We start from the raw sequence: 22,058 nt of genomic DNA, 5'->3' as shown, positions 1-22,058 counted from the left end.
GGGCTTCCTGGCACAGTGCAGGCCATCCAGCTCTGTCTTCGGCGGTATATCGAAAACATCACAAGCTCCCCAGAAAGGGAAAGGGTTGAGAATGTGCGAGCAATATCACACGCCAATGGTTGGACTGAACCTTCAGATGGCGAAGAAATAATGTGTGTTTTGGAAAAGGTGAATGTCCTCCGTCCTCCTGACGAGAAACAGCTCTGACCCTTGTGTCTTGCAGATTCGATCGTTTGCAAAGTTTATCAACGAGACCCCCGGGAAGCGCGATGAATTCTTGTGTCTTCAGCCCCCAGGGATTCGACTCTTGCCGTTGGACGATGCAAACGCCCGCTGGAATTCGGTGTTTTTGATGTTGAAGCGAGCCAGCAGATTGCGAAGATTTATCGACCAGTACTGCCAGGAAAGGAAGAATTTACGGTACAAATTGACGAATACGGACTGGCCCAAGGTTGACTACGTCCTGCAGCTGACAATGCCATTCATCCAGTTCACTACAGCCCTCCTGGCCTCGAAAGAGGCGACAGTCCACAAAGTCTGTTTCGTGTTCAAGATACTAATGACGCATATCGACCAGTCAGCTGAAATATTGAGAAGAAAATCAGCTCCATGGAAGCGAACACTACTTGAGGCGTCGCTTGTCATGAAGATGGAACTTGGAGAAGTCTACGAAAAGACATTTCAAGACTTTGGGGTCATGTATGGCACTGGAACTTTTGTTGCGCCCCAATATAAAGTGTCCGCATTCGATGGCGCCTCGTCATGGCAAGGCTTGGGCCATTCCGAGCGCTACATTGAATATCTCAGGATCTTTCACCTACAGTATCGGCCGCAAATGCCCACGAGCTTGTCATGTGTGAATGGACTGTCTTGCTCTCCGCAGCTTCTGGGGCTCGACCGGCTTCTGCATCCACTAGCTGGTCTGGCTGGTAGTTCAAGGAGTGGGCAAGATGAAGTTGATCAATATCTCCGCGAAGGTCTGGACAACTACTCACTATGTTTTCTGTTGACTACTGACACACAACAGGAGTTGTCAATATCTCGCCATGCGCTTACTGGAAAGACCATCAACACAAATGGCCTGTTCTCACTCGACTGGCTCGAGATCTACTCTCCATTCCGGCTACAGGTGCTGGCACAGAGCGACTTTTCACAGTTGCACCAAAAATCTGCTATGCGCATGGGGAATATTTAGATGAGTCGGCCATGCAAGACCTAGTGATGTATGCGTACTCGGAGGAATCTGAAAGAGGGAAGCAATTGATCAGCCGGCTAGAACGTAACAAGGAAAGTAACGAAGAATGGGAGGAGTTCGAAACAGAGGCAGAAAGGCCTGAACCGATCAGCGAGGATGAGTGGAGCCCAGCTGAAGCGAGTATTGACGAGCGCCCAGAGGACGACGAAAACAGCGAGGCAGACACAGTGATTCCGGAAAGCGCACCTACGGATGACCTGGGCCAGGATATGGCGGATGAAGGCGATGAGGACTCATTCCTGCCCCCGCCTGTCACGCGGCTCATCAATAGCGTTCGAAGAAGATTCTCAGGCAGAATGACAGTGATCTAGCAGGGTGTCTCATCATTCTTCTCCGGTGTTTGTTTGTTGGAATTTACCCTGCCTATCCTGCAAGAATGATACTCGCATTACAAATTCATTGTCGCTGATTTATAATAAGCCGCGCCCATGGAAAGGGGAAAACGTCATATCAACAGATCCTGGAAAGCGCGTATGCAAGACAGTCAACGTTACAATTGTCACTTTTAGCACTGCAGTCTTGTTGCGTTTTCTGAGAGAGATGTGGTGGCGATTAGCTGACGCTTCTCTCCATCATGGGCTCATCAAAATACGTAGCAGTACCTTAATGCAAAAATGAGCAAGTGTTACAACTTTGAAAGCAGAATACATAATATCATGAGATCTCAATTACATCTTACTACTGACACGCGACAAAACGCGGCTATCTCAAACAGATCAGTGGACGCTTTATATTATATTGTCAGTGCTAAAATACAGTGAAAGTGACAAATCAGTTTAAGGATAATCAGCGTTCCTTATTAATCTCCAAATAAATGATATAAGTGCCATTATATGTCTTGCTGCTGCGGTGGAGTGTAGTCAGACTGTCGTCCGTTCAAAGTATGGAGCTTTTGGTAATCAAAATGATCGTTGGCTGGACAAATTCTGGCTATCCATTTCAGGCTTTAGCTGAGCATCCATATTAGTACAGTACAGATGGATTAAGAGAGCAAGATAACCTGTTGAGGCCGCCAACAATCAAGCTGATGGAACTACCGGTAAAACGTGTTGACCATTGCTTGTGCAAGTATAAAGACACTAGATGGGAGAATGGTAAGAGTTTCCAGAGTTGCCTAATCCATGTACGTCTCTGCCACTCCTACGTCATTCCTCCGTTTAATGGTGCGGCGGTTCTGTCAGCAGCAAGCCTCTTGCTTTAATATCCTGTTGTTATTACCTTTGCTGGCAAATTAGCATCGTGGTAAGATTTTACAGCAACCCAAGTATGGCATTACGAGATGAGGTTGTTAGCGTACGCGATCCTCTATCGTCTGCACTCGGGCAAGATTGTACAACAAACGAATAGTGCATTATTACCATCCCAACGTTCAAACAAGCTGGGATGAATCTTACTTTCGATTCCGATATTAACAGAGGTTTTGACTAGTACAGGAACATGGGTTATAGGTGGCTGCGCTGACAAACGTTTGTCTTGGGGACGTAACTCTGTGTAAGAAAAAGGGATAAGAATGCATAGACTCCTTTAGTAACGAAGAATCACAGCCTTCAGAAACACAACAGGCAAACTATGGACGAAACCTAAGTTGGGAAGGTGCTGGAAGATTCCCCCGTAGACACGACACTCAGAGAAGCCCAAGCTTTTGCAAAATCCAGGCCCGTTTGGCACCTTTCATGGTTGCCCCATTCTTTTTGAGATATGCTTTGGTAAATGGGAGGCCTTTGCAATCAGGACGCCCGGCGTGTTCCAGCCACGACAATGGTGTCCCGTACATATCGTCGAGAGCATTGACTTGGGCTCCATTTTCTACCAGAATTCTCGTTGCGTTGTAAGAGCCATACTCAGCAGCCCAGGAAAGAGGGGTACGTTTGTTTTGATCGCGATCGTCAATTGGCGCACCAATATCCAGAAGTCGTAAAAGAAGCTCAGTACAGTCCCCCATAGCGGCGTAATGAATCAGAGACCTCTTGAAAGGGCCCCTTGGGTTGCATATGCCCCGGGATTGGACCGACTTCTGAGTTGCTTCGAGGAAAGCCATGATGTTCTCGTCCAGCGCATTCATCTGGATATTTTTGAGGCGCTTGAATTCACCATCCATGGTTGTGGTGGATTGAGAGGACATGGTCTTTAGAAACTTCGAAAAAGCCAAAGGTCAGGGTCGCGAGAGCCCGTGACCAAGCTGGGGGATCATAGGCTATATAGTAATGGTGGGCGAGGATGTCCCATGTCTCCCAAAGTATAAAATATGAATATGCTTTCTGCTATATATGTGCTTTTCGGCGGGTTCTATTTCATTTTAGTGATGCAGGATGCTACTTGGAAGCACAGGAGTAAAGTTCAAGGGCATTCTGTTGTATCAGTATGTGTTTCATGGCCTCGACAAAGTGCGGCTGCCGGCCGCAACATACAGTATGCAGCGGATTTGGGTTGAAGAGACGAAAAGGCTAACAAAAAGCCAGAGGCAACTCACCCGCACCGTGTTGTATTGCCTCAGAAACATGAATTGGATCGTTCAACACAGCGTGTTGTGGGGACCAAGGCTGGGCCGACTTCCGGAACAAGACCGCCGACCACACACGCGGCCTGATACGCCTCGTAATTGGATACATGGGTCCTCGGTTATGAATAGCATAGATCTATCAGAATGGACAAAGACCAAGGTCGGAATCTATGGTTGTGCATTTCGCGCCCCGCGTTATCCTAGACGCGGGACATCACTTCGAAAATGGCCTGCTACGCCACAAGTGTCAAAGTGCATATCCAGTCCTCACTTCTTCAGCCACGACGACACGCCATAAAGCTGTAACAAGCCATTTTCCTTCGGCCGGGTTGTGAGGTGTAATCTGGTGAGATGTTGAAAGGAAGTACCTCAGAACTCCGGAGCTCATCAGTTCTGGAAAGGTCGCCCGCATGTTCTAACCCTAGATACGTCAGGGTTATTGTGCAAGCATCAAGTTGTCTTAGCTGGCCTAAACTGATCTAACCGATTCCTGACCGCATAGTGAGCCTCAATAACCGACCATACTTGCCAAAGTGTTAATCTCCTATGCACCTCAACTTTGGTCAGCCGACTGACATTTATAATTCAATATGTGCCCCCTACAGGCTATCTGAAGGCTCTCAGAAATCTCGGTAATTCTATAAAAGTCTCTGTCATCCTTCCTCGTTTAGCTCGACTACACACAACGCCGAATCAATCGGTTAAGAAATACAGGACACGAGACGCAACACACAATATATTTTCGAATTTTAAGCTCCTGTAATTCGTCTAAGACAAGGAAAATGCGTTTCTCCATCGTTATGATTCTCGCCAGTGCCTATGCAAGCGGATCCCTCGGCGGCACCCTGGAGATCATTGATATTGATGGTCAATGCGCGATATGGTCCTATGACAACCATGGCTGCACGGGATCTTCAGCATTCTTTGGCCAGCTTGAGGGAGAAAAATGCTCAAGTAAGTGGACTTCTGGCATAAGAGTCAGCAAAAAGAGTTACTAACAAACTCGCAGCGGTGAACGAAGTCGGAGACCGTACCCATCGCTACCCTGTGCACGGGGTGGAGGCTTGTGGCACGGAAGACAATTCGTCAGCTGCATGGATTCAGGTGAAGGATACGGGGGTGGTCACCTTCTCCAATCACCAGGGAGAAATGTCGTCATGTACATTAGACAACGGACTCAAGCATGGCAGCCGATGTATTGCTTCTGACTCGGGATCTTCCACCAAGGCGTCCTCCGCTTTGACGACACCGAAGTCTTCGTCATCAGTGTCGGAGTCATCCTTGACTACCTCCCAGACCGCACCTTCTTCTGATTGTTCCGCGGATTGAGGAAATATGAAGAACAAGTGCAACTCTCGGGATGTACCAAACATACCCTTCACTACTTTGCAGGTGCATGGAATTTTTGGCTTTCTATTATTTATGTTTTTCAATGTCTGGTTTCATTTCCTTTTTGAACATTATATGTATTGAGGGCAAATTAGACGGAGACGTGGACAGCAATGCATTGAGTTAGACTGGATGGGTGTTCTGATAGATTTATGCTGATTCATAGGTTGTGATTTGATTCTGCATTTTGTCCTTTAGGTTCAGTTGGGAGAGGGGTAATAGCTTGTGCTGTAGCTATGCTTTGCTTTCCAATTTGGGCGCTTCTCTTGAAGACTTCCATCGATATGATAGTATTCGAGACCTTGTCCCAATCCGACGAAAAGCAAATAAGGGACTTCCCATTTTCGGAAATTTGGGCCATGGTGATTGAATATGCCCTTTGATGTTGCAGGTTAGTTTGTGCGTTATATTGTCGTCCCAGGGATTGAACATACATATAATATGACGCTTCTTGAATTTTCCGACGGTCTTCGAGCTCGACGACAAACAGCTCGCCAATCACGGGAGCACGGGTAATGCAAATACCAATGACAGGTTCAAGAGGTATCTTGTTACCTTGAGAATCTGCCAGAATCAGTTCCGAATTCGCATGGTTTGCTTGGAGCGATTGCCTGCTTGTCCTAGCGCATTGTTTAGTCTTTCAATTTCCTTTCTTATCACTTGGACCGAGGAATCACATACAACAGATCGCCCTGTTGGGAGTAAGAAGCTATGTCGATGGAGAAACCGTGCTTGAGATTTGCAAGTTGGGGTTGGGTTGTATGCAACTCCCTGCAGTGGTATTCGACGTCTAGCACCCGCACGTAAAGTGGGTTTACGAGTGCAGCCTTGCTACTAACATCGACGGGCGTGGCGTAAGTTCTTGCTCCGGTATTTTTCCGGAAGCCAACATATCCCGGACGACCGCTACGGAACGTGCTATGACTCGTGGATTGCTGATTCCGCAGTGCAAATATTTTTATCGGCAGAGACTCTCGCAAGGCGGTCTTTGGGCCGATGGCTCGGTTTTGGGGCCCTAACAAGGAGTCATCAGCAAGCTGGTAACGATTTCTCAGTTCTGGACCGTACTCAAGATCTCTTGAGAGTTGTTAGATTGAGGGTCCCCAATTGCGAATAATCGATTGACTATTGTGAAACAATTTGTTGTATAAAGCTCCCCGCTAATTTTGTCGAGTATTCTCGCAAGGTCCTGGTGGTCGTAGTTTCTCATAACGCATGCTAGGACTTCGGATTTCTCTGGACATACATTAGTATTAGTGTTAAAAAGAGTGCACGACGTAAGACTGACTGGATTCTTGCATACCTGAGGCACCTTTGAAGCCCCATTCAACAGTAGTGGGCCACCACTCAGGTTCCTCTTCCAGTCTCGATTTCACAGTGGCCAAAACCCCGTCATTAATAAAATCCCAATCAACGGCGGTTGGCCACCAATGTGGTTTGTTTTCCAATCTCAGTTTCGCAGTCGCCAGAAAGTGGTTGTAGAGCACTTTTCTATCGTTAGGGCAGAGTGCTTGGAACCCCCAATAGTATTGATCGGCGTAAGTTGGAACTGAAAGGTCGACCTTTGCGTCCATTGTGTTATTCATGGATGGGTAAAGTTTGAAGGTCCAAATAGTAGAAGGGCAAGGAATTTTTTTAAACTCAAGAGCAACAGATCAATCGTAGGGAAAGTCACCACCCTGACCTAGCTGCTGAGCCAGCTTGGAGGGCATGAAAGCTGGACCATTCCTATTCGGAGAGCCGCTAGGGGCCTTAATCCCTGTTTGGGTTTCGCAGGCATAAGCAACCTATAATCAAATTGAAGGCTTCCGACTGCAATGCGGTGAATCCAATTTTTCTTAGTTTGGTTTATCGCACACTTGGCTTGGCTGCTAGTTATGGAGTAGTTTACCGAATTGAGAATTTTCCCCCTGCGTCCTTCAACTCCTTCCTTACGAGGACTCCGTGTCCATGTATCATGGAGCCGATATTTTCATGAATTTTGGACAAATAAGTCACAAGAATTTTCATCTCAAGGCCTCCGGTCAAGACTGACTACGTTGTCTGAATCGCGCCCAAATGTCGCCTGTTCACATTCCTCGTATTTATATTGAGAACTAACACTTTGGCGGGGGCCTCACAAAAAGCGTGGCAGCTCCTAGGATCAGTTCGGCCGATTCCAACATAAATTACAATAACTGTCGTAGATGGGAACAGGAGTCGCAGCTTCGGAACTAGGTTGCGAGCAGGTCTCGCCAACCCATGGGTGTTGGAAGCCATGGAAGGGTGGCGCCATCCTGGCCGATAGGCTGTAGCCCTCCTGGGCATAGCCAGGAAGTGTTGGTGTTCTGTGCGTACGTCTAGCCCGTAATCTCGAAATTGTCTTAACCAATACACGTCCGGCAATTACCGCCAAGGCCTTAGCGCGACTCACTCGCGTCGCATCCAATGGAGTAGCTCTTACGGGGCCAAAGAACAACGTCAAGCGTGTGTTGGTCAAGGCGACTACGAGATTGCGGGCTAGACGCCGTAATATAAGTAGTACGTACGCTCCTTTGTATATCCTAACAAAATTTCCTGCATATCATCTATCAACTGAAAGAACTGATGTTCATATCGGCATAGCGCATGCAAACATCCCTCAAAACTGCTACACCGCATACTCTCTGCAAGCCTGGCTACGATTGGCCCACCGCATCCAAACATGAAGCCAAAGGCATGGGTATACAGATTCTCAATACCCCAAAGATATCGTAACGTCATCGGGTCTATCTTTGAGTCGGTTATGACGGAGAGCGGGTATTACGAGCTAGCCGACCCCTTGTTGAGTGGGCTCACCGCCACGGAAATCTCTTTGATAGCGCACCTGCTCGGAGTCACAGAAAAATTCCTCTACGCTAGCAGATATCTGAATCCTTTGAGGGAGCAGGACCCTTTCATGATGTACTTTGAGCCACTGATCAAGAAGGGACTGCAAGTCTTAATTCTTGGTAACGATATTCTGGATTTAATGGAGAGAATCCAGCGTCCGGCAACGTACTGGGGCAGTCGAATTGCGGAGGTGGAGACCAATGGCGGACTCATACATACGCCTGAAATCTGGATCGTGGCAATAACCCCCAATCAGCCCACGCACGAAGCGCCAACAGAGCTCGCGACATCAGAAGAGCCATTTGACGCCTTAGTCCAGCCTGTGGAGAGCAAATACATGTACAGAGACCCCGATACGAGCATGCCGGTGATGTGGTTAAAGGGTACGGGCGTATACTTGAGATATCGAGATCCTCAAATGGAGACTCAACGGTCGAAATACATGTGTACCGTGAAATCTTCCTCTTTTGCGATCGATTGGGATGATCTTTACCAAGACATACGGCCCGGCTCTACCCTACCCTACATCGACGCTTCAGGAGAACCCCACACGATCAAATTTTCAAAGCATGATACGGCGATGGAATTCAAGTCGGATATTCATAATGAAGATCGCTCGGTTGTTTTGTGGAAGAGAATGTACGTTCCCGAGGCGAACGCGGTATTCAATGGCAGGGTGCTAGACAGAAATGGGAGGAATGTTTTGGGAGAGGTTGAGTTTGCTTTCAAGTTCCCTTTTCAAAGTAACATATAATTGGGGATGACATTGTAAGTTATAATCAAAAGTCAGGCCTGCCCGCATACGCTCTTCAGATCAAGCTTTACATGTCCTTAAGGCGCCTGTCCATTCTAAGGAGACTTGACCCGGCAATGTAGTTCTGGGTCGTCCGGATCCTGACCTGTGAAGCTCAAGATGAGTGAGGTATTTCAGCATCAAGTGCTGTGTCGAGGTGCTCATTAATGTAGTATGACAAGAACCTCCAAGAAAAAATGACAGCAGTTGTCGCCCATTGCCAACTGTGTTTTGTACCCATGGTTTGAGGGCGAATGACGGTGTGTAGAGGACTTTTGCGGGAGCCGACCGGCCTACCTGAGAGTCCATCTCTGCACCGCTTCGCCGGTCGGCACGTCTCTCCACTCTGCGTGGGTGATCGTAGGGTGCAGGCGAGGTAGATGGAAATAGAACAAGCGACTGCCAATCACTCGAGAGTGTACGTGACCGACACTCGGCATCGTGATCAGCAACTGTGGCCATAGCATGGATATGGATTTTTGAAGCAAGCCTAGCAAGAAATAAAATCCTGATTGTTTATACTTCAGATTACAAGGCGACCGTTCATCTTTGCAAGTGCTGGACACCACTAGGCCTTAGTCAAAATTTACTGGCTGCGTCGCTCAATTCGAATCTGACATAGTTACCTTACCAGCGATGACAAAAAGACAAGGATTCAGCTCAGTGGAGCCGCGTCGAATAAGGCGGAGATTGTTGACAGAAAATGCAACTCGTGGGGCTGGAGCAATTGACAGATCTCTGTGCTTCTTGAATTGACTGTAGAAATCACTATGTTGGCCCTGGAACCTTCAAAAGCATTTCTAGGGGCTGTTTATCCCCTAGGAAATCCTCTTTAGGTCCCGGGGCTATTTCTAATACTAGGAAAACGATATGTACCCCTGGGATCTTCAGTTTACGTTCCCTGGCTGAATACGAAACTGGCTCTGGGAATACATTGACCAGACCTGGGAGCTATGACGCCCCTGGGAGCTTACGTTAGAGTCCTAGAGTCACTATACTGCCTTCCGAGGATCGCAGAAGCTCTCACAAGACACCTTCACCAACCCTGCGCACAATTCTGCGTCATTGGATCCCCCAGGAGGCCAAATCATCGCCCCAGGATTCAACAAGTCGTCAACAGGAACGCGGCTTTGATTCCCAGAGGCGGGGATACCAAGGCCCCGGAAGCTACATCGGGTTTCCTGGGGGCTACGTGGCTCCTAGAAGCTGCTTCTTTGCTCCCAGGAATGTTTCAGGAGCCCCTGGGAGTAAGATAACTCCCAGGGTCAAGAGATGAGCTCCTGGCACCGATAGAACCGTCAACAGGAACGTGACTGGTTTCTTGATAAACATCTCCCTAGATTACAGAGCCCCTTCCTGCAGGCAGACAAGAGGCGAAAGCAGGAATAAGTAAGAAGTAACGAGGCAGAGGCCAGACAGGAACAAGATCACGGTGTTGGATTATAAGAATAATTCCATTCAATGCCCGAGTTCCGATCCTGAACTTTACATATGGCATTGAATCAGCGCCACCAATGCCACCAGCACGTCTTGTCTAATCTGGAGAGCCCAACTACATCATCCAAGTCCTCCAATATGTAGCGCGAACAACACGGTATTCCACGTTCAACGTCTCGGGTTTAGTGCTCACTCTATGGTAAGCCAAAATCAGTGAAGTGTTCCAGGTGTATCGAGGCAAATGTAGCGTACTATGGGCAGTGCAGAACTTCGATCCGCTCTCGGCCCACGTATTACAGCCTTGCTTAACACACTTGATGGCGGGACTTGGCATCTTGGGCTGGTGAAGTAGGGACTTCAAATTGATTATGATGGAGAAATTGTTTGAATACAATAGAGAAACGCAGTAGGAAAGCAGTAGAGTATCTTCGAGCAGCTCCGGGGAAGAACCTACTATTTGAGGTCCAGTCCACCAACACGAATGCAATGCTGCCTGCTGATGCATGCGATACCTCCCAAGGTCTGACGCTGCTACTGCATCAGTCACACTGCCAAGCCTGACATTGGCCTATGAAGTCTGGTAGCCCAGCGCCGCGGCTGAAAGTGTCCCATCATCATACCTGATAAGCACGGGGCCCAGGAGCAAGCTCATGTCCTCGAAAGTCACGTACCATTGATTGTGACAAGGGTTGCAGCTAAATCGGATCTAGTCTTCTATGCTGACAAGGCCTGTGCGTATATGATGATGACCACTGCGTCAGTAAAGGACACGTGTCAATCGTACACGGTCTATGCAAGTTTGACATTACTTATTCAGCACGGGTCATTCCAGCCACCAGGTGGGGTCGTTCTAGGGTCTTAACGGATAGATACAAGGCTCGACATTATCGTCTCTGCTTCGCTATTTCACGATATCCCCGTTCAATTTCGAACAATGGCAATTTGGCATTGTGATTTTGACGGTTGCAACAAACCTTCTGTTCGCACGTATGGGGACTGCGTCCTTTGTGATCTCCATCTTTGCGCGAAACATTTGGGGCCAGAGTATCATACGTGCCCAAAGTGGGAGGTTTGTGAATCAAATCCTACAAATTGAAATGGCTACTTATTTTTTTCGGTCTGAACAGGATGAGCATCATTACGACCCTGCTGCTCAAGAGGCTGAAAAGAAAGAAATCACGACTCTTATTGAAAAGATTGATATTTTAGCGCTCACTCGACGTGCTAGCAGTCTCCGCGGCGGTCTCGCGTGCTCTGTAGCCCAGGGTCTACAATATGACAGAGCATTGCGTAGCTCAGTTATGGGAGGCATGAATTATCATATCGAGATTTTATTCGAGGATGGGAAAAGCTGGCTCGCGCGTATCCGAAGATTCAACGCTACTTCCCCACCCCCGGAGCTGCGGGATTACATACTGCGCAGCGAAGTCTCAACATTGCAGTTCTTGAGCAAGACAAAAGTTCCTGTTCCTACGGTTTTTGACTTCAATGCAGACGAATCAAACCCTGTCGGTGTTGGTTATATCCTTATGGAGAAGTTGCCTGGGAAATCATTGCGCTGGTCGATTACTACCCCTGAGCAGAGGCAAAAAATTGCTAGTCAGCTTGCGGATATTTACATTGAACTGAAAAGTTATCCCTTCTCGGTAATGGGCTCTTTCAATCAGCAGAACTCTTCTCATGTGGGCCCCATCGCACGAGAGTCATTGACCGACTTTCAGGACTTGCATATGAAAATGCTTGGGCCCTATTCGTCTTCAGAAGAATACTTCACCGCACACATTCGATTGATATTGGATTTGATAATACGACAAGAATCCTACGTCAACCGCCCAGTCGATGCTTTCTTGATACATCGTTTTCTCCTAGAAATTATCCCCAAAATCTTTTCAAGAAACTCTCTCGACGATGGGATGTTCTACTTGAAACATGCGGACGAAAAGGGGGATCAGATCCTCGTTGACAACGACTACAACATAACAGGCATTATTGACTGGGAATGGGCCCAGACTGATTCGAAATCAGCAGCTTTCAACTCGCCAATTGTGCTTCTTCCGGTTGCGGATTTTTACGAAGGGGCTGATCATATCGGCGAAGATGAAGATTTCTTTGCCAAGTGCTTGGAAGAGAAAGGACATCCAGATCTTGGGGAGATAGTCAGAAATGGGCGGCTTCTTCATCGAATCCAATTCTGTTGTGGATATGACCTCGATGATTGGGACGGATTCATTGGGCTCTTTTTCGGGCTACTCAAGACCTTGGGCATCGAAGGCGATTCAAACTGGGAAACCTGGAAAGCGGAGGCCATGGAAAGCTATCGAGGAGATTTTCAGCTAAAGCAACTCCTCAAACTGTCCGAAGCTGAATGAAAGGGGACGCATTTTCAATCATATGACATACGCTTTATTGCGACAATTCGCGGTATGAATCTAAATACTGCCCCCAAATTAGGCTCATAGAATTACTTGCAATAGAATAAAACCAGAAGGCCTTTTCGTATGGAGGCACGGTTTGTCTAGAGTCGATCTCCTCTTGCCCCTCCAAGGCGGACAAAAGAGGAGGCCAAATCTAGACATAGCAATCATCGTAATCTGAAGCCCGGGCCACCAGTCCTCTTGCCTAGCGACTCGCCTTCTCACAGTGCTTGCCGGATTGACACGGATCCTGTTCTCCAACCGTTTTGTAAGTCCCCTATTCCAATATTCTTCCCGTATCTATCTATCACCCTAGCAATGTCAAACGCTAAATTTCGCCTCAAGTTCTTTGCCAGAAAATACGCAGCCTCCGCGCGATCTTCTCATTGATTACCGCTACCTGAAGTCTGTGTCGATCAGAGCATTACCAAGATGTTTGTCATCCATTTCCTCCTTACTAGCAAATGGTCTTACTTTACGGCGGCTTGTCAATGCAGGTCGTGTGCCCGAAACAACCGATACAACCTTGGCATTCTTACTGCGGAGATGTCTCAATATCAAAAAGGCAAAAAAATAAAATAAAATAAAAATTCAAAGATCCGGAACGGGGATATTTGAGCAATAACTCAAAACCGAGTAGTACCGTTAGAAAATTCCAAATGCATAAAACTGTTCCAGCAAACCCGCATCGCCAATCCAACTGCAACAGCCCGAGTCCTCTTCATAAACGGTGGATGGGAAACCTGACCGACTTTGAATTAATACGCATACTGTGGTTGGAAAAAAGTCTACACACCTGAACTTCAATCATCCGTGTTTTAGTTTTTTCAAGCCCACGTTTTATAAAAAGGAAATTCCAAGGGATGCTTCTAAGAGAATAGAAGTCGGTCGCATAACCGCGCGGGGACGAGTAGCCGTTTCAATGTAATACCCCGAGGCCAGGCAACCATAGTTCCAGGCAGGAAAATATGATATATCCGATCATGTGATAACAGCTGCATGTCGCTTTGATCAGTCCGCACGATCTTCCTGCGTGAGCATGATGATTGTAGGTATATCGACAAAGAATGGCTTAACTGAACGCTCCTAGGTGTTAACGATATCAAGGATGAAGAAGTATTTTCGGCTAGAGTGTTAGCTCACCAGCTGATCTTCAATTCTTGCCACTGCAGGTTGGACATGCAATACCGTTCACGGTCTTTTTGCCTCCGCAGGTTTCACATGGGGCCATCTTCGTCCTCGTCAAGGTGAAAAGTAGGTAAAGAAGTAGATTCTTGATGGCTTGAGCGGTAATTTAAGAGCAAGTCAGGAAAACCTCATTAGTTCTGTGAGCAAAAGGCTGATGTTCTTTCTGCCCAACGGCGGCGGCCCTGCTCGGTATTTATTGGATTCCGGCCGATTTCTCGGATTCTGACTAATCGAGCTTCCGCCGAACCATGGGAAAAGTTGGGTGGACCTACCTCTCCTCGGCACCCCATCCTCAATAATGTCAGACACACAACCACAGTGTGCTTGCTCAGCCTTCTTTGAAACAGAATTAAATCTACTCGAGCATTTGGAAGAATATCGTGTTAGTAACGCTAAGATAAGTCGTGTCACTTAGCTGACTTCTTCCAGTCCCGCGAACAGCGCCTGCAAGCCGAACTCGAGCGGTGTCGAGCCCATTCGAGGCCCAATGGTGATGACTGTCGAGGGAAGGACGACAACGACCAAGGCGAGAGCGACGATGACCAACATATTTATGACAAAGATGCCGGAAATCCTATGAGCACTATAAGGAAGACTGGAGCTTCCAAAGGGCGTTTCTGTCCATCCTGTGAACGTGCGAAGCCATTTCCGAAAATGCAGGGACTCCGGCGGCACTTCCAACAACGCAAGTGGTGTCCTCTCTGACGCGCTGCTTTCTATTAATTATTAATTCAGATGTCACATGCGAGGAAGTTTGTGTGTGCTGTTTTAAAGTTTTCAGGCTCGTGAGCGAGTTCATTAGACATGCCGATAGACATGATGGAGCATGCGAAAGAAAACGGTCATTCATCAAGAAAACATGTGATGAGTTACGCGAACAATCCGACAAACAACTAGCTCTCGCAATGAGCCAGTGTCGATCAGGCGTTCTTGTGGGGAAGAAACGGAAATGGGAAGTGGCAGCTTTGGGCTCCGATATTTCGGGAGCTCAAGCCAAGTTTGACAGGATCGGTATGACGGCTTTGGACCAAAGTCTTTTTTCCCAAAGCAATGAGGGTGACAGTTTTCGCCAGCTCGGCCAGGCTCGCGATGAACTATCTGCACCCCTAATCCCGATGCAGTCGCCCATAGCCTTACCCCGGCTGAGCACCATGGTTGATACCGTCAATCCTAACAGCTCTTCGAACATGTCAACGGAGGAAATCTACTTCAATCCCGGAGAAGGGCAAACCCAAGATCTCGACTTGCTACAAGATTTTGATGCTCCTATCCTTCAGATTATGAACAGTATCCCAGCATTGTCGACCGGATGGGCGGCTCAAGATGATTTTGTGGATATAACCACAGAAGCTGCAGTATACCGTGAATAATGAGGGCTAATTCTTTGTGCTTCCACCAGAACCCTCAAACGTGAAGTTCAGTCCAATTTTCGCGCTCAGCATCTCTAATTCCCTGACTTTATGTTCCAGTCCTTCTGAGTGTGGAAGGATCATTTTCGCCCAGTTGGCGATCACTTCATCCGTGGCAAAAAGAAACGTAATGGCATATCCCTGCTCGATCTTAAAACCGAGTCTAGCATCTAGAATCACCCTACAGTTGTTAGATCCTGACACTATAATATAAATATATTACTTACAAGCCACCATCTGGAAAATCCTTCACCTCGGGCTTAGAGCCCACACGATCCAGCTCGGATTGGGGAATCTCATATAAGGATCTTCTCCCCTTCGTAGTCGCCAAGTCGCAAAGATGCGAAAGGGTATAATACTCCGCTCGCGATCCTTTGGCCCACAGATGCACCATTAGAACACGGCGACCAGCTTTTAGACCACCCCTCCTGAAGCATTCGACATGGCCAGGGAATTCTTCGTATCTCAGCCAGTGTCCGAGGCTGCACCGTTCAAGGGAGGTTTCGAGGATAGATCGGATTCGCTGAAGATGATTAGATGGTAGCCACGGAGATGTATCATTCTGCTTACTTCGTCAAAGGCAAATTGCTTGCAAAAGTCCATACCATATTCGGTGAGGTACGGGAAACCCCGCCTCTCCATCTCCAAGACATGCTCGCCAACCGTAGAGTCATTCAAATCAAAGAATCCCTCCTCGAGGAGAGACTTCCTTGCCACATCTAGCTTGAATGCGGATGATGCCATAACTGAGACTGGCTGTGCCTGAAGCCGATGATGCGAACAGCTGCGGGGCAGTGGTCGGTTGAAGCTATCCGGAAAATTAATTTTCAATAACCGTCAAACCCCAGCCCCACTTCTGTCTCGGGCGTTCCCGTTCCTACTTGTCCGTTTTCGCAGTTAGGTAAGTCAGGGGAAACACAGTTTTGTGGTACCCTCTACAAGGATCACAGTTTTGTGATACCCTTCTACAAGGATCACAGTTTTGTGATACCACTACCTACGGGGAAGTTATCTGTCAGGGAACACAATCCTGTGATGCCGTTCCACAGGGATCACAATTCTGTGATCATCGCTGCAATTGGTCGCCAAGTCTACCGCGTCATTAAGCTGGTGCTTCCGATACCTACAGAGCTAAGAACGACACCACGATTTAGTGGTTCGATGCAAAAGCGACGCCACCAACTGAATAATACCTGAGCCTATCCAATTAAAATTAGCAGTTTCCTTCGTATATCATGCATGCACCGTACAGTGCACTTCTATGCAGCTAAACGCTGAATGTGAGGGGAAGCAAAATCTTGAGCTGTGAGTATAATCTTGGATAACACAGAAGTCCAGAGTAACGAACACTTAAGAAGGAGCAATTCCTCAGGCTCTTATTGACCTTTCCCTTCATCATTGGCATTCCAGTCTCTTGGGCCACTCCATACCAGCTTCCCATATCGCACCGATATTTTTCAGTCGTTCAAATTGCTCAACATGGCACTGAAGACTCCCTCCTGCCACCAAGGCTTGACACCACCCAATAGCCCAACGAAGGAATCGACTATACCTCTTGCCACCTTGAAGGATCTGATGCATCTCTTTGGTGTGTTTCTTGAAAATGCGCTGCTTGATCTTACCGACCAAGAACCGCCAAACACTCCTATCTCCCAGGACCAGTCCCCACCAATCCCTGATATGGTTCGACTGAAGCAACTGCTGGTGAACCTCACCAGTGATGAATGTGCTTCGGCTGAACTCTCCATGGCAGCCAAGCCTGATCATTCTTGTCCTGCAAGCAATGAACAGGAGGACATTGCGGTAGCAGATGGAACAGATCTCAAACATCCAATCAGTACGACGCCGGATGACTTCAAATTGTTTGAGAAGTGGGCATCTACACCCTCATTCAAAGCAGTTGTCGAAACGTATGAGCCACCAGCCAATCTCCCCTTCTAATTCCTTCAGAAAATGGCTGACCCGGATCTAGCTGGGACAAAGAAGCATGTAAATACAAGATTGTCGAACCGGCGGAGACCAGCAGTGGTCTGGACGATTATGCTGAATATGCATTCGTTGTCCGTGAACGTGTTGGTACGTAATGTTTTGCCTGGAAACCGAGACCAGACTAATGGTATAATTAGAACGAAATTCTGAGGAGGTGACGCCGTACATTGACATCAAATCGGAAGGCCTGCGCGACATCCTGCGTGAGGTGCTGCATGATATCAAGGCCATTAGCCTGATGGAAGACAAGCCATCGGTAATTGAGACAGAGTATTATTTCCACGAAGATCGCTGACATTGGTTAGATCGAGCAAAATATCCTTTTCCATTTCCTCCCAGAGCTCGGCAAGTATGCCGAAAATATGGACAACTCGGACTGTGAATTCCCACGTCAGCACCTCCGCTTGCTCATCGACCACCTCAAGCAAGCATATTCAGCCACCTCGCAGCGTCTCGAATCAATGCTGCAGTACGGTCATATTACATATGACCTTCTTTGGGCGCTTTTCAAGCCTGGTTGTCATGTTTATACCACATGCATTGGCACAAAAGAGCCGCGATGTGTCAGATTCGAAGCGGGGGAAGAGATGACACAAAATGACGAGACGTGGTGGAATCTCGAGTGCCGATTCTTTGATTATGACGGAGTCAAGTTCGGCGAGGCCGGAATGTTTCTGCGTCTGGCAAAGTTCCGGGGGTCAAAGCCGATCGAGAGTCTTGAGGCCTTCCCTCTCCGCTACCATCCAAGGCACGGGCAAGTCCGGAAAGACTTGGTCGAAAGAGGCGAAAAGTTTCGCGATTTGGCCGGCTCACACATTCGGCACTGTAGAGGCAGCGCGTTCTTTATGAACAAGGGGAAGGCTATCAAAGTCAACGTCAACAGTCGAGTGGGAGTGGACGCCGGATTTTTTCATGAAATGCAGCCAAACTACTCCCGACCTTCACTCCGCGACCTAGGGGTCAAGGAAAAGGATGGAATTGCAGTTATTAACATAGGTGCGATGCTCAAGGAGGATCGCGAGCGGGAGAAGGAGAGAATGCAAGGAGACGGAGTGGATGCACAAAAACTGAGCGAGACCGATTTCTTGGTCGCCTGCCCAACAGTATGCTGTTTCAGCTTCAAGGAGAAGATTTTCTGTATGTAAGTCTACTGACAATGTTTGGCGTCCGACTAATGTGATTTCAGTGGAGTGCGCAGTCAGTGCTCTTGAAGACGTGGATTGGTCACCTGAGTCGTTCGACTGCTTGAAGATCCCTTTAGAGACCAAGACCATCCTCTTGTCATTGGCAAAAACCCGCCTAGGGATGATACCGATGATACCGTTCGACGACGTAGTTGACGGAAAGGGCCAAGGATTCAACATTCTTCTGAAGTATGTCGGCGAAGCGCCTATACTATCAAGACTTCCAACTAACTCGTGCTAGTGGCCCACCGGGAGTCGGTAAGACTTTCACGGTTGAGGCAACCTCGGAGTATTTCAAGCTCCCCCTCTATTCGGTATGAACTATCCAGCTCGGCTGATTTTGGCGTCACTGATTTTTTCAGATATCCGCAGGCGAACTTGTTGTAGACCACGGAGATTCCAACGCGCTCGAGCAGCAACTTGAAACAGTATTTAAGATCGCGAAACATTTTGATGCCGTCCTTCTCTTGGATGAGGCAGACGCTTTCATGGAGCAGCGTACCTCATACCACGATACCCACAATCGCCTTGTGACCATTTTCCTCCGAAAGCTGGAATATTATCAAGGAATTCTTTTCTTGACGTCAAATCGGGGTATCCAGTTTGATGACGCAATTCTAAGCCGGATCCATTTGACCATCGAGTATGAAAATTTGACGAGAGAGTTTCGCAGAGATCTTTGGTCAACCTTTCTGTCCAAGGCATGTACGATGCAAGGACCTGCCGTCGTTGAGGAGTACGATCTCCGACGATTGGAGTCTTTAACCCTAAATGGGCGAGAGGTGGGTTCCAGAGAGCTGCTCTGCACTTCTCACTTGTTGACTAACATGAACTAGATCAAGAACATCGCAGCAATCGCACATGCTCTCGCTGAGGCTGACGTCAATCAGGTGACCTACAAATACTTGGAGTTAGCAGCCGATTCCAATAAGAAGTTTTCAAAGGAGTTTGGCAAAGAGAGGCCTGTTGATGGAATGTATGTCTAGTAGCATACTGTACCTGGGAAAGTCCTGTGGTTTATCTCGTTTCTCAAGGTTGTCGAGCAGTCGGTCTCTTATTGCAATGTGTTCGATTAGTACTGCACACGACAGTCCAATATATCGTTACTGAAGCTTCATAGTTGAATCAACGTTTTCATATCATTCATCACCTCACACAAAAGTCAAGTGCGAGAGCCAGAATTGGACGGTCAGTTTGCCATTGTCAACACATAGAAGCGGAGTCCCTCTTGGGGCAATGTAGGTGAAGTGGAAAACCGGGCATCAAGGATCGATAATAGGTCGAAGTTCTGGTTGATTCACGAGGATGTGGACTGGAAGTGCTTCATGCTTCATTATCATGCATACTTGAACTGCTAATCCAAAAAATAAGCATATTGCTTCCCGTTACACAAAGACGTTTTGGATCTCCCATCTCTGGTTGACATAGTTGTCGTTGTACCGCTCGTGATCGCTGCAAAGTCGGTCGACATTTCAATATATACCGGTGAAAGTCGATGATCAATGCCCGGCCTAGTTCTTTATTCCAAAGAAAATTGTCACGCCGAAAATCTTCGTGAGTGATTCCTTTGTTGATTTGCGAATCTCCTGGTGGAGCCAAGGCGTCAAGTCCATCAATGCTGTACTTCCCCCACCCTCCCACCCGGCCAGCCCATCATGAGCATATGACGAATCTCTCCAGCTCCATAAAGAAAATATATTTCGGCCAAGTCGATCGTGCCCAGGAAAACAGGCACAGCAGACCCTTGGGTTTTCCATTTGCAGCAGTTGTCTCTTTGCTCGTGGTCTTTGGAGCTGGCCAAAATTCAATTTTCTAGAGGCGTAAAAGTCGATGATTGTTGCCCGTTCGAGCTTTTCATTCCAAAGGACCTTCATATCTCGAAAGTCTTTGTAAATGATTCCCAAGGCCCCTTGATTTCCTGATTCGATCTGTGAATTTCCAAGCGAAACCAAGGCGCCAGCTCCATGACACTGTACTTTCTTCCCTATGGACATCACGAACAAATGATGTAATCTGAAGGTGCAGATGTAAATGTCCATGAGCCTAGGGGCCGTCATGTGCATACAGCAGTTGAGCTGGATAGGAGCCTTTGTCTGCTTTTCCCCTCCCCGACGCGATGACCATGCCGCGTGTTGCCAGAGGTTGGTTCAAGTGCCCGAGGGCGCTTCACCCATTTCACGTCCTCCAAGTCAATGACTATCAAACGACCGCCCAGGTCATCCCACAACATATTACGCCACTCACTGTCGCCATGGACCACCCCGTGTGAGCGGAGCACAGCCAGGGCCTTCTCGCACTCCTTGTGGAAACTCGAGTTGTCATCGTTGATGACGTGCTGAAGCCTGCTTCCTGACCAGCTTAGGATCATCATCTGCTCCATTAGTTCGCCGTGGTACCAACATGAGACTCGTGGCGTAAATGCCCCAAGACAGACGGGGATGTGCTTTCCCTGCGGGCTCCTGAGATAACCATAATTGTCTGCGTCTGCTTGAATGAGATGCTGCTTGTCCGCCGTGGTAGCCTTGATTATCACAGTGTATCCGTGTAATAGAAGAGTGGCTTTGATGAGGTAACCGGTCCGACCACAGACGTGGAGTTGTTCAAACCCATGTTTTCGGTTTCGGGCAAATTGACGTTGAAGCCGGCGTGCGAATTCCTGCGGTCACATCGAGTGTCTCTGGCTACCGTGGAGTTTCCAGTTGGGGCATTCTTTATCCAGAGTCTCGGTTCACCATGCCGCGGGTGCAGGCAATTGTGCAGAAGATTGTGTAGCCTGTCCGTCTTTCCGAGAGGTCTGTTTGTTGTCTCGACCGGCTCGTGTGCTTTTTCGCTTTCCTTAGTCGATTGACGGTTGTTACCTCGGTCGCGGCTCGACCGGCTGCGCGCCGCTGCTGCGATGGATGGCGAATTCGGTTCTTCATCACTGCCGCTGCCTTCGGTCGACGAATGCTTCCGAGTACGCTATCGTCTGCCTTGGGAGAACCAACCGTCACGGGGATGTTTACCGGCTTACTTATCTGGTGCCTCAGGCATAAACACCCTTGGCGGGCGGTTTGTGCTGGTTTTCAGTCACTGGTTCCAAAATGCTCGGTATACGTTGACAAAGTCGTTTCGGGCTACCTAGACTGGCCTCATCAGTGAACACCAGCTGAAATATACCCGCATACCTTATCCTTATTCACGGGGTATACGTCCTGGTATTTCCAAAACGCCAACCATGCGCGGTCTAAAGCGTATTTTGAACGGAGATTTGTCTTATCTGGAAGGCAAGCCCATCTTCAGCTTTCTCACGATCTGTCAACCTCAAAGATAATCGAGCATGTTTCAACGTTTTCCCGGTTCATTGATGACCTCATTTCACCGTTGACTACCGTTCACGCATGCTTGATTGAAACCACAGGCAGGTTTCTAAGGTCCAACGGGTTGCATACCTCATCTTTGGACATGCTGACTTCGGCATTGTGTCTGAACTCAACTCAACAGTTGGCACGCTAATATAAATGCGGAGCCACGGTGGCCCTTCATGGTTCACATGCCGGGTATTCAACGTTGAATGTCGAGTTTGCCGGATATGACCTAGCTAGTCAACCGTAAAGATCTTCAACATCACCGTTTGGTCATTCGTAAAGGTCTGGTAAGTCATGGATGCA

At 47.9% G+C, this 22,058-nt stretch overlaps 8 protein-coding genes across 8 annotated transcripts; 5 read left to right on the top strand and 3 right to left on the bottom strand.

Moving 5' to 3' along the window:
- Positions 1-4,537: 4,537 nt before the first annotated feature.
- Positions 4,538-5,084, top strand: N7446_012272 (uncharacterized protein; the record flags this gene model as incomplete). Its single annotated transcript, XM_058521014.1, has 2 exons — positions 4,538-4,709; positions 4,765-5,084. 2 exons carry the CDS (start codon positions 4,538-4,540, stop codon positions 5,082-5,084), a joined length of 492 nt encoding a protein of 163 aa, XP_058366380.1.
- A 1,111-nt stretch (positions 5,085-6,195) lies between these two features.
- N7446_012271 (uncharacterized protein) lies at positions 6,196-6,718 on the bottom strand (the record flags this gene model as incomplete). The annotated part of the gene is made up of 2 exons (XM_058521013.1): positions 6,196-6,380; positions 6,448-6,718. The coding sequence occupies 2 exons, from the start codon at positions 6,716-6,718 to the stop codon at positions 6,196-6,198; spliced, it is 456 nt and encodes a 151-aa protein (XP_058366379.1).
- A 1,109-nt stretch (positions 6,719-7,827) lies between these two features.
- Positions 7,828-8,748, top strand: N7446_012270 (uncharacterized protein; the record flags this gene model as incomplete). The annotated part of the gene is made up of 1 exon (XM_058521012.1): positions 7,828-8,748. The coding sequence occupies one exon, from the start codon at positions 7,828-7,830 to the stop codon at positions 8,746-8,748; it is 921 nt and encodes a 306-aa protein (XP_058366378.1).
- Positions 8,749-11,321: 2,573 nt separating this feature from the next.
- Positions 11,322-12,593, top strand: N7446_012269 (uncharacterized protein; the record flags this gene model as incomplete). Its single annotated transcript, XM_058521011.1, has 1 exon — positions 11,322-12,593. One exon carries the CDS (start codon positions 11,322-11,324, stop codon positions 12,591-12,593), a length of 1,272 nt encoding a protein of 423 aa, XP_058366377.1.
- A 1,531-nt stretch (positions 12,594-14,124) lies between these two features.
- On the top strand, positions 14,125-15,196 carry N7446_012268 (uncharacterized protein; the record flags this gene model as incomplete). The annotated part of the gene is made up of 3 exons (XM_058521010.1): positions 14,125-14,208; positions 14,256-14,511; positions 14,562-15,196. The coding sequence occupies 3 exons, from the start codon at positions 14,125-14,127 to the stop codon at positions 15,194-15,196; spliced, it is 975 nt and encodes a 324-aa protein (XP_058366376.1).
- Positions 15,197-15,202: 6 nt separating this feature from the next.
- On the bottom strand, positions 15,203-15,979 carry N7446_012267 (uncharacterized protein; the record flags this gene model as incomplete). Its single annotated transcript, XM_058521009.1, has 3 exons — positions 15,203-15,416; positions 15,463-15,758; positions 15,806-15,979. The coding sequence occupies 3 exons, from the start codon at positions 15,977-15,979 to the stop codon at positions 15,203-15,205; spliced, it is 684 nt and encodes a 227-aa protein (XP_058366375.1).
- A 735-nt stretch (positions 15,980-16,714) lies between these two features.
- On the top strand, positions 16,715-19,394 carry N7446_012266 (ATP-binding protein; the record flags this gene model as incomplete). Its single annotated transcript, XM_058521008.1, has 8 exons — positions 16,715-17,145; positions 17,208-17,311; positions 17,362-17,480; positions 17,530-18,361; positions 18,411-18,597; positions 18,650-18,722; positions 18,771-19,190; positions 19,245-19,394. 8 exons carry the CDS (start codon positions 16,715-16,717, stop codon positions 19,392-19,394), a joined length of 2,316 nt encoding a protein of 771 aa, XP_058366374.1.
- Positions 19,395-20,461: 1,067 nt separating this feature from the next.
- On the bottom strand, positions 20,462-21,329 carry N7446_012265 (uncharacterized protein; the record flags this gene model as incomplete). The annotated part of the gene is made up of 2 exons (XM_058521007.1): positions 20,462-21,064; positions 21,141-21,329. 2 exons carry the CDS (start codon positions 21,327-21,329, stop codon positions 20,462-20,464), a joined length of 792 nt encoding a protein of 263 aa, XP_058366373.1.
- Positions 21,330-22,058: the final 729 nt, after the last annotated feature.

The sequence above is a fragment of the Penicillium canescens genome (assembly GCF_028828765.1).
Source record: "Penicillium canescens strain IBT 15451 chromosome Unknown utg000010l_segment0_segment0, whole genome shotgun sequence".
Lineage (NCBI taxonomy): Eukaryota > Fungi > Ascomycota > Eurotiomycetes > Eurotiales > Aspergillaceae > Penicillium > Penicillium canescens.
This window is presented reverse-complemented; position numbering and strand designations above follow the sequence as displayed.